The sequence below is a fragment of the Taudactylus pleione genome, unplaced genomic scaffold (genome assembly GCF_031769625.1).
Source record: "Taudactylus pleione unplaced genomic scaffold, aTauple2 ptg001636l, whole genome shotgun sequence".
Lineage (NCBI taxonomy): Eukaryota > Metazoa > Chordata > Amphibia > Anura > Myobatrachidae > Taudactylus > Taudactylus pleione.
In genome coordinates this window covers 86,169-101,062 of record NW_028286033.1, presented here as the reverse complement: position 1 = coordinate 101,062, position 14,894 = coordinate 86,169, and the positions used below count along the sequence as shown (strand labels likewise).

Genomic DNA, 14,894 nt, shown 5'->3' with positions numbered 1-14,894 from the left:
AAATTGGGGGGAAAAAGTGAAACTTGTAGGGGTAAATTTACTAAGATGGGAGTTCTAATTAAGAAGTTACTGTACTGTATGTTGCCCATAGCATCCTATCAGATTCTACTGTACTTAGCATTTATCTACAGTAGCACCTTCTAGAAGATACTGTACAGTAATACCTGGAATCAGATTGGTTGCTATGGGCAACATCACTTCTTAATAGCACTCCCATCTTAGTACATTTACCCCCTAATATATAAAATGTACTGAGTTTAGTAAGGGTTGGATAACAATACTGAACAAAAGCAGCGAAGACTTTAAAAAAAAAAAAAAAAGCGCTACATGGGTATACAGTAGATCTGGGCATGCGCCTGAGATACGATGATGTACAGTATTGTAGGAAACACTCAAGCCAGGTGCAACCTTGGTATTGCAGGCGGCTGTAGTGTAATGGTAAATAATCAAACCAATACATTACGCTGCCTGTACAACCCTTTTGCGGGTTCGAAGCTTGAAAGGTTACACTTTTTATTTTTTATTATTACACAGTCAAGATTAGACTTTTTTGTCATAAAGTACTGTGGCATAGAAATACCAGAATTTCTGGATAATGTATTAGTGAAGATTTAAATCAAAATAAAATTACTGTATACAGTATGTACTTTAAAGGTCTCGAACCAGCGGGACAAGAAAATGGTAGATGCAGTAGGGCTAGGCATTAGCCCCCTAGACTACTGCATCTACTGTACTGTAGTTCCTAGAGTCAGGGAATCACTACAATGTCTACCGTATTGTACTTACTATAATACAGACAACTGGGCATGCGCAGTGCTATGAGACTCAATACGCCACAGTGTAGCGCGCAACTAGCAATGTGGTATACTGTATGGCATACCATATGGAGCAACAAACTACAGTACTGTAGCTGGGCACATCTACAGTACAATAGATTGATTTTTGTAAGGGTTGGATAACAAGACTGAACTACAGTACTATAGAGAACATTAAAAAAATTAATTAAATTATAAAGGTCTCGAACATAAGGAGAGAAGTGTAAGCAAGACAGATCACCTAACCCCTTGCTCACAAGTCTCTCCTAGTCCTCTACAGTACTTTATGTGACATCTACAGTACCATACGATGAAGTACAGTACTCAGGCGTCTGTAGCGTAGAAGTAAGAAATCGAACTTCTACATTGCAGATGTTTGTACAACCCGGTTCCGGGTTCGAAACCAGGAAGCTTAAACTTTTTTTTCATTATTATTAGACAGTCAAGGTTACACTTTTTATTTTTAATATTATTATTACACAGTCAGTGTAATAATAATAACACACTTTCACTGTGTGTGAATCATGACCCGCTACTGTACAGTATGATATTCCATACTGTACGCCATGGCGTACAGTACATAGCCATAGCGCTACAAGGGTATGGCTATGGCGCAGCACCACTGGCAATGCATTGCAACCCTGCCACTGGCCACGCGCCAGAGATCCTATTTGTACCGTAACCCATCAGAACTGGCTATAAGTTACCACAACGCAAACTGTGCTGACATTGACGCAATTTTGCGGTTTAAATGCGGAGTCAGTTTGTACTATAGAGACCCCTCTCTTGTACACAGTCAATTATCAGTTACTAAACATATTAAATTACTAAAGTTTCCAAGTCTAGGACAGCATTTTCATTGACGCAAGTTTGCGCTCTGCATCTGCCCTACAAACTACTGTTAGTCCACTACTGTAGCACCTTATGAAGTCATGAATTTACTATTGTGTATACTGTGCGGTACTGTAAGTCTCGGACAGTGCAGAATGGCACTAGTGTGAAAATTCAACAGTACTGTTGGCAATACAGACAACTGGGCATGCACCATAAAATAGCGCTACTTAATGTATGGCTTGGCTCCACTGGACATGCGGCACACATTCCATTGTGATTAAAACCCGACCACTGGGCACGCGCAGACATTGACGCAATTGTGCGGTTTAAACGCGCAGTCAGTTTGATATACAGAAACCAGTCTCTTTAACAGGGCCCATTGCCACTTGATGGTCATAATAAATCACTATAATGTCCACGTTCATGTCAGCGCCGGCATTGACGCAAGTTTGCATTCTAAGGTACGGTACTGTATGTACAATAATAAAAATCCTAGTTTCGCTGTTTGACTCCCGAAGCACTGGGCAGACATGCGCTCCACATGTACTGTATTGAATACTGAATATTTTAAGTGAAGATTTTAAAAATAAATTAAAAAAACATACTGTATTTTCAAGGTCTCGAACCCACGGAACAAGAAGAGGGGAGAAGCAGTGAGACTAGGCATTAGACCGCTAGGCCACACGCTTCACCCATTACTAGAGTCTGTAGTTTGTAAAGTCTAATGTCTAAGTCTGGGACAGTGCCGACAGTATTTACATTTGCGCAAAGACAGTATGATTTCAACCGCACAGTCAGTGGATAATACAGAGCTTAATGATTTCAAACTGGATTAGACATTCTTCTACCGCGTTATTATACCGTACATTCCTGATTGCATGTGGAAAACGCTGTAATACTGTATAGTGTACCGAATCACCGCTTCTGTCAAACAATCATCGGCCGGTGATACAGAACATACCGTATGGTACATGGGAAATCACACGCATGCGCTATTTACTGTAGTTTAGGAAAAGTGACACCTGGTGGGCAAAATGTTGTATTACACGTAATGAAATCACACGCATGCGCTATGTAGTTTAGGAAAAGTGACACCTGGTGGGCAAAATGTTGTATTACACGTAATGAAATCAGACACATGCGCTATGTAGTTTAGGAAAAGTGACACCTGGTGGGCAAAATGTTGTATTACACGTAATGACTTTTTTCACTACTAAACTTTCTTTGTGGCGCGACTCATGGCGTGGTGTGTGGCGCGCCATGCGTGGTGAGAGAGATAGCGCTGTGATGCCACGTTATAGCTGGGCACATCAGTACTATGGGATCCGATGGTGAGAGGAACAGCAGGAATAGGTACAGTCAGTGTTTCGGCTTGGGAGGCGATGATGTGGCTTATGAGCCAATGAAGTGACTTGGGAGTTGATGGTGTGGGTGAGAGCCGGTAGCAGAAGTTTGTGTACAAATGGTGTGGCTTTGAGAGCCAATGATGTGACTTAGAAGCCGATGATGCGGCAATAGCCGGGACCAGGAATTGTGTACAAGCGGTGCAGCTTTGAGAGCAGATGATGTGGCTTTGGAACCGATGGTGCAGCGGAAGCCGATAGCAGAAATAAGTGAGTTGATGGGAAGGATAGCCGATAGTAGGAGTTGGTGTATTTGAGATATGGGAAAGATTTCTGGACTGCACAACCTGACTATATATATGATGGGATGTGCTACCTGATGAGACTGATTGCTGTCACAGAAAGACAAATCTCAGGTGCACAACTCCAAATTATTAATAATATATATAAATGCAATAAAATGTTGCAATCAATAGAGGTTTTTAGAATAATCATGGCCAAGGTTATGGGCCTACCCACCATATCCAGGTAACCTCTTTCGGGTAGGTCCCTAACATACTAGGGTTCAAATCCAGAGTGCAGGACCCCCCAAAACTGGACCAGCTAAGCCGCCCCAGGGCACCCCCATAGTAAGAAAAGTGCAGTGTAAAGAGATAGTTAGGAGCAGCTGCAGCTGCATATAAAGAATGAAAATCAAAAAGTGAAGTACATATATATTAGACACACAGTGAAGGGTTAAAATGTGTTATAATGCGCTGCCCTGAGACAGATCAACCAATACAATCCAGGGGGACCCACACCCCAAAAATGAACCAAAGTTGCACTACAGTATATAATCCCCCTGGATTGTATTGGTTGATCTGTCTCAGAGCACCGCATTATAACACATTTTAACCCTTCACTGTGTGTCTAATATATATGTACTTCACTTTTTGATTTTCATTCTTTATATGCAGCTGCAGCTGCTCCTAACTATCTCTTTTATACTGCACTTTTCTTACTATGGCGGTGCCCTGGGGCAGCTTAGCTGGTCCAGTTTTGGGGGGTCCTGCACTCTGGATTTGAACCCTAGTATGTTAGGGACCTACCTGAAAGAGGTTACCTGGATATGGTGGGTAGGCCCATAACCTTGGCCATGATTATGCTAAGAACCTCTATTGATTGCAACATTTTATTGCATTTATATATATTATTAATAATTTGGAGTTGTGCACCTGAGATTTGTCTGTTTCTGTGTCTGTATTTGAGATATGCCTTTGTGAGCTGATGGTGCAGCTTGTAAGCTGGTACACAAGTTGGTGTACTTGAGATGTGGCTCTGAGAGATGATGGTGCAGCTTGAGAGCTGGTACACAGGTTGGTGTACTTGAGATACGGCTTTGAGAGCTGATGGTGCGGCTTGAAAGTCGGTACACAAGTTGGTGTACTTGTGATGCAGTTTTGAGAGCCGATGGTAGCACAGAAGCTGCTGGTGTGGCTGGGAAGCCGATGCATTGGCTGGTGATCCGATGGCAGCATGGAAGCTGCTGTTGCAGCTGGAAAGCCGATGTAGTGGCTGGTGAGCTGGTGGCAGCACGGAGGCTGCTGGTGAGGCCGGGGAGCTGGTGGAGAGGCATGGGAACCAGTGGCAAGGCAATTCAGCTGGAGAACCAGAATACGATACCACGAGGAGATACAGAATGCTGACCATACAGCTGAGCCAAGAGAACCTACAGGAACGCTGTAGTTGGTGAGGCAGCAAAAGGCAAGTGTTCCCAAATAGGCGAAGGGACCAATCACACCATGTTAAGGATGAACACGTGGCTTCCTTCGGCATCTAGATCGCCTAGCAACCGATGGCATTGGAACAACAGTATCAGTAGGAGGTAAAATGCTAATGGGAGACAAGTCGTGACCACAACTTGTAACAGAATCACAGGGTATTATAGAAGAAATATACCCAATTTTGCCCTTGGAAAGTCCCACTGACAGGCCTTACGAAGGGCAAACAGAAAGTTATGGTTAAATGGAATCCTGGAGCAGGAAAGGCTTTTCAGGAGTAGAAGGTTGCATTGTGCACCCAACCAGTTCTGATGACACCTGGCTTTAACAGGGAATTTGTGGTACAGACTGATGCATTGATGTAGGGATAGGAGCAGTCCTGTCCTAGAACAAAGAGGGTGAAGAGCATACTCTTATTTATTTAAGCAGAAAGTTGAATGTACATGAGAGAAACTATGCTACTGTCGAAAAAGAAGCTTTGTCCATCACTGGGCATTAGAGACTTTCACTGATCATGCCCCTTTAAAATGGATGTCGGAGAACAAAGAGAGCAATGGAAGAATAACGAGATGGTTCTTTGCATTACAAAACTTTACATTTTCAGTAGAGCACAGGCCAGGAAGCCAACTGGCCAATGCAGACGCTGTTATTAACCTAGACTGATACACATGCTAATATTAAGTCCCAGGTATGTCGTGTAAAGATACACTGTGCAATATTGACTGTTATTGTTATAGGGTAATAGTGTCAAAGTAATGCTGGTTACACACTGGCTGACATATCGGCTGTTCAATTGAACAGCAAATATATCATGTGTGTGTCGGCCAGCATGTACAGGTGATATGTCTATGAACAACAACATTCACAGACATCGCATCGGCTGAGCTAGACAACCAATTACCACAATGCATTGGACCGATGATTGGTAAGTATGTATGCACTTACTAATCTTCACATAGGATAGCGGATTGGCTTGGTGGCCAATCTCTCATCCTAGTGTGTAGCCAGCGCTCAGGGTCCATTGTGTAATTACGCTAACAATGCTTCTAAATGACTGTGTTTAATGTCCAAGTGTTTATAGTGACCACGCATGGATAAGTAAATTTAGTGACCACGCATGGATAAGTAAATTATCAGCTTACTTACCATTGGTGTTATCTAGATGGATGGATAGATGGATGGATAGATGGATGTATAGATGGATGGATGGATGGATGGATGGATAGATGGATGGATAGATAAATGGATAGATGGCTGTATAGATGGATGGATAGATGGATGTATAGATGGATGGATGGATAGATGGATGTATAGATGGATGGACGGATAGATGGATGGATAGATAAATGGATAGATGGATGTATAGATGGGTGTATAGATGGTTGTATAGATGGATGGATAGATGGATGGATAGATGGATGGTTGTATAGATGGATGGATGTATAGATGGATGGATAGATGGATGGATGGATGTATAGATGAATGTATAGATGGATGGATAGATGGATATATACTATAGATGGATGGATAGATGGATGGATGGATGAATGGATAGATGGATATATAGATGGTTGTATAGATGGATGGATGTATAGATGGATGGATGGATGGATGGATGGATAGATTGATGTATAGATGGATGGACAGATGTATAGATGGATGTATAGATGGATGTATACTGTAGATGGATGTTTAGATGGATGGATAGATGGATGTATAGATGGATGGATGGATAGATAGCTGGATGTATAGATGGATGTATAGATGGTTGTATAGATGGATGGATGTATAGATGGATAGATGGATGTATAGATGGATGGACAGATGTATAGATGGATGTATACTGTAGATGGATGTTTAGATGGATGGATAGATGAATAGATGGATGTATAGATAGATGGATGGATAGATGGATGGATATATGGATGTATATTCAAGGTTCTCACACTCACTTACAAAGCCCTCACCCATTCCTCTCCCATTTACATCTCTGATCTCATCTCCCTTCACTCTTCTGTCCGCCCTCTTCGTTCACTTAGTACACGCCACCTGTCATGCCAATTGATTACTTCCTCCCACTCCCGCCTCCAAGATTTTGGCCATGCTGCTCCCCACCTTTGGAACTCCCACCCTCTCCCCATCAGACTCTGCACCTCTCTACAATCTTTCAAACGAGCTCTTAAGATCCACTACTTCATTATAGACTTCCAGCTCTCATCCTAACTTGCTGCTACATCTTCCTTCCTCCCCGCCTACCCCATCTTTGTCACATTAGAAATATACACAAGCAGTCGAAAAGATTGATGGCTATAAATTATATACACAAGTCAATCCACAAATTGATAATAATCTATAACATTTAATCATATAGTAAAAAAAAATCACACATGTGATCTTGCAAAATCCATAATCAGAGATAAAATACAACTAAATCAATGTATATTAATACACATAAATAAAATGGAAACTGCACTGGTTATCTCAGGAAAAGGTTCCAATTGTATTAGTCCTTAAGTAATGTTTATATATGCATATATTGCTGCAATAGTTAAAACCCCTGATATTGAGGGGCTAAATGAACAATGAACAGGGATGGGGCAGATACAGATAGCAGCAATGGCGGCTGCACTCACCTGCGCAGAGCTGGGGTAGGGGCGACCGCTTAGATGCAGCTGACTCAGATTATGGGAGGGTGTTCACATGAATTTCCGATCGCTGTATGTGAATCAGGCCCTCTGTGGGTATCTTGTACTTTGTATTACATATTTATGTAAACACTGGATGGCGCCCAAGATGGCTGCCGGCTACGTCATATGGCTTAATGCCTGCAACTGTAAAACACTTTGGGTATATTTACTAAAGGTCAATTTTAATCGATTTAAAATCAATCAAAATTGATTAACATCAATGTTGTGTTTCTGGGGCTAAATCAAACATTTGCTAACAGACAATTTTTTTGTTTGTTTTTTAAGTATTAGTAAATGTGTGATTTAGCCCCAGAAACATAACATCGATGTTAATCAATTTTGATTGATTTTAAATCGATTAAAATTGACCTTTAATAAATATACCCCTTTGAGTCTTATGGATAAAAATGCCATATAATTACCTATTATTATTACGACTGTACTTGTATGGCCACAATACCTGTCCTGCTATCGCTGTCCCAGGACCCGGATCACAGATTCTCAGATCTCTGTAATGTATTTATGCAGCTTTAGTGATGCTGGATGGTAATGGCGTTCTCTGCTGTCTATGTGTCTCTATACAGTGATTTCCAAGGTGGCGTTGACCAGGGGCAGCGTATGTTCTGGGAAAGTGACGTTGTACCACAATGCCACGCAGAGCTCCGTGTGCAATGACAACTGGGGTGTGGCAGAAGAGGCCGTGCTCTGCAAACAACTTGGCTGTGGCCCAGCTATAGAAATGGCGCAGGTGAAGGAGATGGCGTTACGTAGGCAGCCAAAACCCCAGACAGATTTCCCCAGTGTGCACTGTGGTGGCCATGAGGCAAATCTGTCCCAGTGTGGCTCTGTTTTGGCCAAAGGATCCATATGCGAAGCTGAGGAGGCCGAGGTGCTGTGTTCACAGTCAGGTACGGAGATAGTCTCTGTGATGTCATGTGGCTGGGCCCACTCACCACACATTTCATTGTGCTCACCCACCACACATTTTATTGTGCCCACCCACTACACGTTTCATTGTGCCCACCCACCACACGTTTTATTGTGCCCACTGTAAATGTGTATTTAAATGTATCATTGTAAAAATAACTTTTAAACAATGGATGCACTCACCTGGTTGTCCTGGCAAAGTTTGAGTAGGGGCAATAGGGTGGCGGTACAAGCAGAGAAGTACCAGATTCCTCTGTGCATTAGGCAAAGTACTACCCTGTCATCCCCTTCAGTCATTTTGCAGCAAAGCATATGTTCTTCTATACTGTACAACTGAACTGAGGTCATGTACAGTACATTATCCAGGCTCCACCGATGCCAAAGGGCAAACAAAGAATTTCTAGTGGGAGCTGATCCAAATGTTAGATGTCTGTGGTTTTTGTCAGTTCTATCAGTGTATGGGGAGGCCTGCCTGTGATATTTATTTGCAATAGAGATGATGGCTTGTCCCATATATCGCTCTTTCTGAGTGCTTCATTCTGTCAAGAACAGAAAGTTACAATCTGTGCCTTTTTCAACTTACAATTAGAAGTTATGACCATTCTGCAATACATCTCGGCTACTCTACACTGGGTGTCTCATACAAAGCAACCTTTCCTAAACAGTTTTCCCTGCACACATTATCAATGACCTGCAAAAGTAAAATATACCATACTATGGGATCTATGTTCTAAGCCTTGAATAGAGATAAAGAACCAACCAATCAGCTCCTAACTGTCACATTACAGTCTTTGTGGCAGGGGATCAAGCATATTACCGATTATAAGGTCTCTGATTTTGGTAACCATAAGGTAGGGTGTTCCTTGGTGGGGTATGCAGTCAGGAAGCCGGTGGACCTAATCCCGACAGCCGGCTTCCCAACTGCTTAATCCCAGCAAGGGTTAAATGACAGGCATCTAAATTTTTACCGGCGCCGTGAGACCGGCGCCCGGTATCCTGATCAAAGGGATGCCGGGCACCGCTGCGGATAGCCACAGGGGGGAGGCTTAGGTTTAGGGCTCCCGGGGGGGACTTAGGGTTAGGCACCCCCCCGGGAGGTTAGGGTTTGGCCAGGGGGAGGGTTAGGGTTAGGCACCCCCCTGGGGGACAGGTTTAGGCAGAGGGGAAGGGCGGGTTAGGTTTAGGCACTTAGAGGGGGGATTAGTGTTAGGCACTGGGGGGGAAGGTTAGGGGTAGGCACAATAAAGGAGGGTTAGGGGGTTATAAATAGGTTAGTCTATACTTACCTTAGACGATTGGGATTTCCTCCTCTGTCGGCCTCCTGGAGTCGGGATTCCAGCCGCCGGGCAGGGATCCGGCGGTAAATCATACTACTTCCCTTGGTGGATGAGTTTAACAAATTTTATGCAAGGTTTGAGGAGGCTAATTTGATCACTACGGAAAAATATGTGATGCCCCATGGGTTAGCTCTTGGAATATAACTGAGTCTGACATTTGGTCTACCTTTCCTGTCTGTGTGATGTTATTCCTGTGTGTACCTCTCCTGTCTGTGTGATGTTATTCCTGTGTGTACCTGTCATGTATGTGTGATGTTATTCCTGTGTGTACCTCTCCTGTCTGTGTGATGTTATTCCTCTGTGTAAATGTCCTGTCTGTGTGCTGTTATTCCTGTGTGTACCTGTCCTGTCTGTGTGATGTTATTCCTGTGTGTACCTGTCCTGTCTGTGTGATGTTATTCCTGTGTAGTTGTCATGTCTTTGTGATCATATTCCTGTGTGTACCTGTCCTGTATGTGTGATGTTCTTCCTGTGTGTACCTGTCATGCCTTTGTGATGTTATTCCTGTGTGTACCTGTCATGTCTGTGTGTTGTTATTCCTGTTTGTACCTGTCATGTCTGTGTGCTGTTATTTCTTTGTGTACCTGTCATGTCTGTGTGATGTTATCCTGTGTGTACCTGTCCTGTCTGTGTGAGGTTATTCCTGTGCGTACCTGTCATGTCTGTGTGATGTTATTCCTGTGGGTACCTGTTCTGTCTGTGTGCTGTTATTCCTGTGTGTACCTGTCCTGTCTGTGTGCTGTTATTGCTGTGTGTACCTGTCATGTCTGTGTGTTGTTATAGCTCTGTGTACCTGTCCTGTCTGTGTGCACCTGTCCTGTCTGTGTGCTGTTATTCCTATGTGTACCTATCCTGTCTGTGTGCTGTTATCCCTGTGTGTACCTGTCCTGTCTGTGTGCTGTTATTCCTTTGAGTACCTGTCATGTCTGCGTGTTGTTATTCCTGTGTGTACCTGTCCTGTCTGTGTGCACCTGTCCTGTCTGTGTGATGTTATTCCTGTGTGTACCTGTACTGTCTGTGTGCTGTTATTCCTGTGTGAACCTGTCCTGTCTGTGTGTTGTTATTCCTGTTTGTACCTGTCATGTCTGTGTGATGTTACCCTGTGTGTACCTGTCCTGTCTGTGTGATGTTATTCCTCTGTGTACCTGTCCTGTCTGTGTGCTGTTATTCCTGTGTGTGCACCTGTCCTGTCTGTGCTGTTATTCCTGTGTGTACCTGTCCTGTCTGTGTGATGTTATACCTGTGTGTACCTGTCCTGTCTGTGTGCTGTTATTCCTGTGTGTACCCCTCCTGTCTGTGTGCTGTTATTCCTGTGTGTACCTGTCATGTCTGTGTGCTGTTATTCCTGTGTGTACCTGTCCTGTCTGTGTGCTGTTATTCCTGTGTGTACCTCTCCTGTCTCTGTGCTGTTATTCCTGTTTGTACCTTTCCTATCTGAGTGCTGTTTTTCCTCTGTGTACCTGTCCTGTCTGTGTGTACCTCTCCTGTCTGTGTGCTGTTATTCCTGTGTTTACCTGCCCTGTCTGTTTGCTATTATTCCTGTGTGTACCTGTCCAGTCTGACATTTGGTCTACCTTTCCTGTCTGTGTGATGTTATTCCTGTGTGTACCTCTCCTGTCTGTGTGATGTTATTCCTCTGTGTAAATGTCCTGTCTGTGTGCTGTTATTCCTGTGTGTACCTGTCCTGTCTGTGTGATGTTATTCCTGTGTGTACCTATCCTGTCTGTGTGATGTTATTCCTGTGTAGTTGTCATGTCTTTGTGATCATATTCCTGTGTGTACCTGTCCTGTATGTGTGATGTTATTCCTGTGTGTACCTGTCATGTCTTTGTGATGTTATTCCTGTGTGTACCTGTCATGTCTGTGTGCTGTTATTCCTGTTTGTACCTGTCATGTCTGTGTGCTGTTATTTCTTTGTGTACCTGTCATGTCTGTGTGATGTTATCCTGTGTGTACCTGTCCTGTCTGTGTGAGGTTATTCCTGTGCGTACCTGTCATGTCTGTGTGATGTTATTCCTGTGTGTACCTGTCCTGTCTGTGTGCTGTTATTGCTGTGTGTACCTGTCATGTCTGTGTGTTGTTATAGCTCTGTGTACCTGTCCTGTCTGTGTGCACCTGTCCTGTCTGTGTGCTGTTATTCCTATGTGTACCTCTCCTGTCTGTGTGCTGTTATCCCTGTGTGTACCTGTCCTGTCTGTGTGCTGTTATTCCTTTGAGTACCTCTCATGTCTGTGTGTTGTTATTCCTGTGTGTACCTGTCCTGTCTGTGTGCACCTGTCCTGTCTGTGTGATGTTATTCCTGTGTGTACCTGTACTGTCTGTGTGCTGTTATTCCTGTGTGAACCTGTCCTGTCTGTGTGTTGTTATTCCTGTTTGTACCTGTCATGTCTGTGTGATGTTACCCTGTGTGTACCTGTCCTGTCTGTGTGATGTTATTCCTGTGTGCACCTGTCCTGTCTGTGCTGTTATTCCTGTGTGTACCTGTCCTGTCTGTGTGATATTATTCCTGTGTGTACCTGTCCTGTCTGTGTGACATTATTCCTGTGTGTACCTGTCCTGTCTGTGTGATGTTATTCCTGTGTGTAGTTGTCATGTCTGTGTGCTGTTATTCCTGTTTGTACCTGTTATGTCTGTGTGATGTTATTCCTGTGTGTACCTGTCATGTCTCTGTGATGTTAGTCCTGTGTATACCTGTCCTGTCTGTGTGCTGTTATTCCTGTGTGTACCTGTCCTGTCTGTGTGCTGTTATTCCTGTGCGTACCTGTCCTGTCTGGTGATGTTATTCCTGTGTGTACCTGTCCTGTCTGTGTGCTGTTATTCCTGTGTGTACCCCTCCTGTCTGTGTGCTGTTATTCCTGTGTGTACCTGTCATGTCTGTGTGTTGTTATTCCTGTGTGTACCTGTCCTGTCTGTGTGTTGTTAATCCTCTGTGTACCTGACCTGTCTGTGTGATGTTATTCCTCTGTGTACCTGTCCTGTCTGTGTGCTGTTATTCCTGTTTGTACCTGTCATGTCTGTGTGCTGTTATTCCTGTGTGTACCTGTCCTGTCTGTGTGCTGTTATTCCTGTTTGTACCTTTCCTATCTGTGTGCTGTTTTTCCTCTGTGTACCTGTCCTGTCTGTGTGTACCTCTCCTGTCTGTGTGCTGCTATTCCTGTGTTTACCTGTCCTGTCTGTTTGCTATTATTCCTGTGTGTACCTGTCCTGTCTGTGTGTACCTGTCCTGTCTGTGTGTACTTGTCCTGTCTGTGTGTACCTGTCCTGGCTGTGTGTACCTGTTATGTCTGTGTGCTGTTATTCCTGTGTGTACCTGTCCTGTCTGTGTGCTGTTATTCCTCTGTGTACCTGTCCTGTCTGTGTGCTGTTATTCCTCTGTGTACCTGTCCTGTCTGTGTGCTGTTATTCCTGTGTGTACCTGTCCTGTCTGTGTGTACCTGTCCTGTCTGTGTGTACCTGTCCTGTCTGTGTGATGTTATTCCTGTGTGTACCTGTCCTATCTGTGTGCAGTTATTCCTCTGTGTACCTGTCCTGTCTGTGTGTACCTGTTATGTCTGTGTGATGTTATTCCTCTGTGTACCTGTCCTGTCTGTGTGCTGTTATTCCTTTGAGTACCTTTCCTGTCTCTGTGCACCTGTCCTGTCTGTGTGTACCTCTCCTGTCTGTGTGCTGTTATTCCTCTGTGTACCTGTCCTGTCTGTGTGTACCTCTCCTGTCTGTGTGCTTTTATTCCTCTGTGTACCTGTCCTGTCTGTGTGTACCTGTCCTGTCTGTGTGCTGTTATTCCTCTGTGTACCTGTCCTGTCTGTGTGCACCTGTCCTGTCTGTGTGTACCTGTCCTGTCTGTGTGCTGTTATTCCTCTGTGTGCCTGTCCTGTCTGTGTGATGTTATTCCTGTGTGTACCTGTCCTGTCTGTGTGCTGTTATTCCTGTGTGTACCTGTCCTGTCTGTGTGCTGTTATTCCCGTGTGTACCTGTCCTGTCTGTGTGATGTTATTCCTGTGTGTACCTGTCCTGTCTGTGTGCTGTTATTCCTCTGTGTACCTGTCCTCTGTGTGCTTTTATTCCTGTGTGTACCTCTCCAGTATGTGTGCTGTTATTCCTGTGTGTACCTGTCCTGTCTGTGTGCTGTTATTTCTGTGTGTACCTGTCCTGTCTGTGTGTACCTGTCCTGTCTGTGTGTACCTGTCATGACTGTGTAATGTTATTCCTGTGTACATGTCCTGTCTGTGTTTACCTCTCCTGTCTGTGTGCTGTTATTCTTGTGTTTACCTGTCCTGTCTGTTTGCTGTTATTCCTGTGTGTACCTCTCCTGTCTGTGTGCTGTTATTTCTGTGTGTACCTGTCCTGTCGGTGTGCTGTTATTCCTGTGTGTACCTGTCCTGTCTGTTTGCGGTTATTCCTCTGTGTACCTGTCCTGTCTGTATGTACCTGTCATGTTTGTGTGATGTTATTCCTGTGTGTACCTGTCCTGTCTGTGTGCTGTTATTCCTGTGTGTATCTGTCCTGTCTGTGTGTACCTCTCCTGTCTGTGTGCTGTTATTCCTCTGTGTACCTGTCCTGTCTGTGTGTTTATTCCTTTGTGTACCTGTCCGGTCTTTGTGTACCTGTCCTGTCTGTGTGTACCTGTCCTGTCTGTGTGCTGTTATTCCTCTAGGTACCTGTCCTGTCTGTGTGCACCTGTCCTGTCTGTGTGTACCTCTCCTGTCTGTGTGCTGTTATTCCTGTGTGTACCTGTTATTCCTGTGTGTACCTGTCCTGTCTGTGTGTACCTGTCCTGTCTGTGTGCTGTTATTCCTGTGTGTACCTGTCCTGTCTGTGTGTACCTGTCATGTCTGTGTGATGTTATTCCTGTGTGTACCTGTCCTATCTGTGTGCTGTTATTCCTCTGTGTACCTGTCCTGTCTGTGTGTACCTGTCCTGTCTGTGTGCTGTTATTCCTCTGTGTACCTGTCCTGTCTGTGTGTACCTGTCATGTCTGTGTGCTGTTATCCCTGTGTGTACCTGTCCTGTCTGTGTGCTGTTATTCCTTTGTGTACCTGTCCTATCTGTGTGCACCTGTCCTGTCTGTGTGTACCTGTCCTGTCTGTGTGCTGTTATTCCTCTGTGAACCTGTCCTGTCTGTGTGTACCTCTCCTGTCAATGTGCTGTTATTCCTCTGTGTACCTGTCCTGTCTGTGTGTACCTGTCCTGT

The 14,894-nt window shown here is 44.2% G+C and overlaps 1 protein-coding gene across 1 annotated transcript in view; it reads left to right on the top strand.

Moving 5' to 3' along the window:
* Positions 1-8,347, top strand: part of LOC148442048 (CD5 antigen-like) — a gene marked incomplete at its 3' end in the record, with an annotated part of 66,074 nt that extends 57,727 nt beyond the window's left edge. The window contains exon 5 of the mRNA XM_088464321.1: positions 8,024-8,347. Within this exon, the coding sequence (XP_088320447.1) occupies positions 8,024-8,347 (324 nt within the window). The remainder of the gene's footprint in view (positions 1-8,023) is intronic.
* Between the last annotated feature and the right edge of the window lie 6,547 nt (positions 8,348-14,894).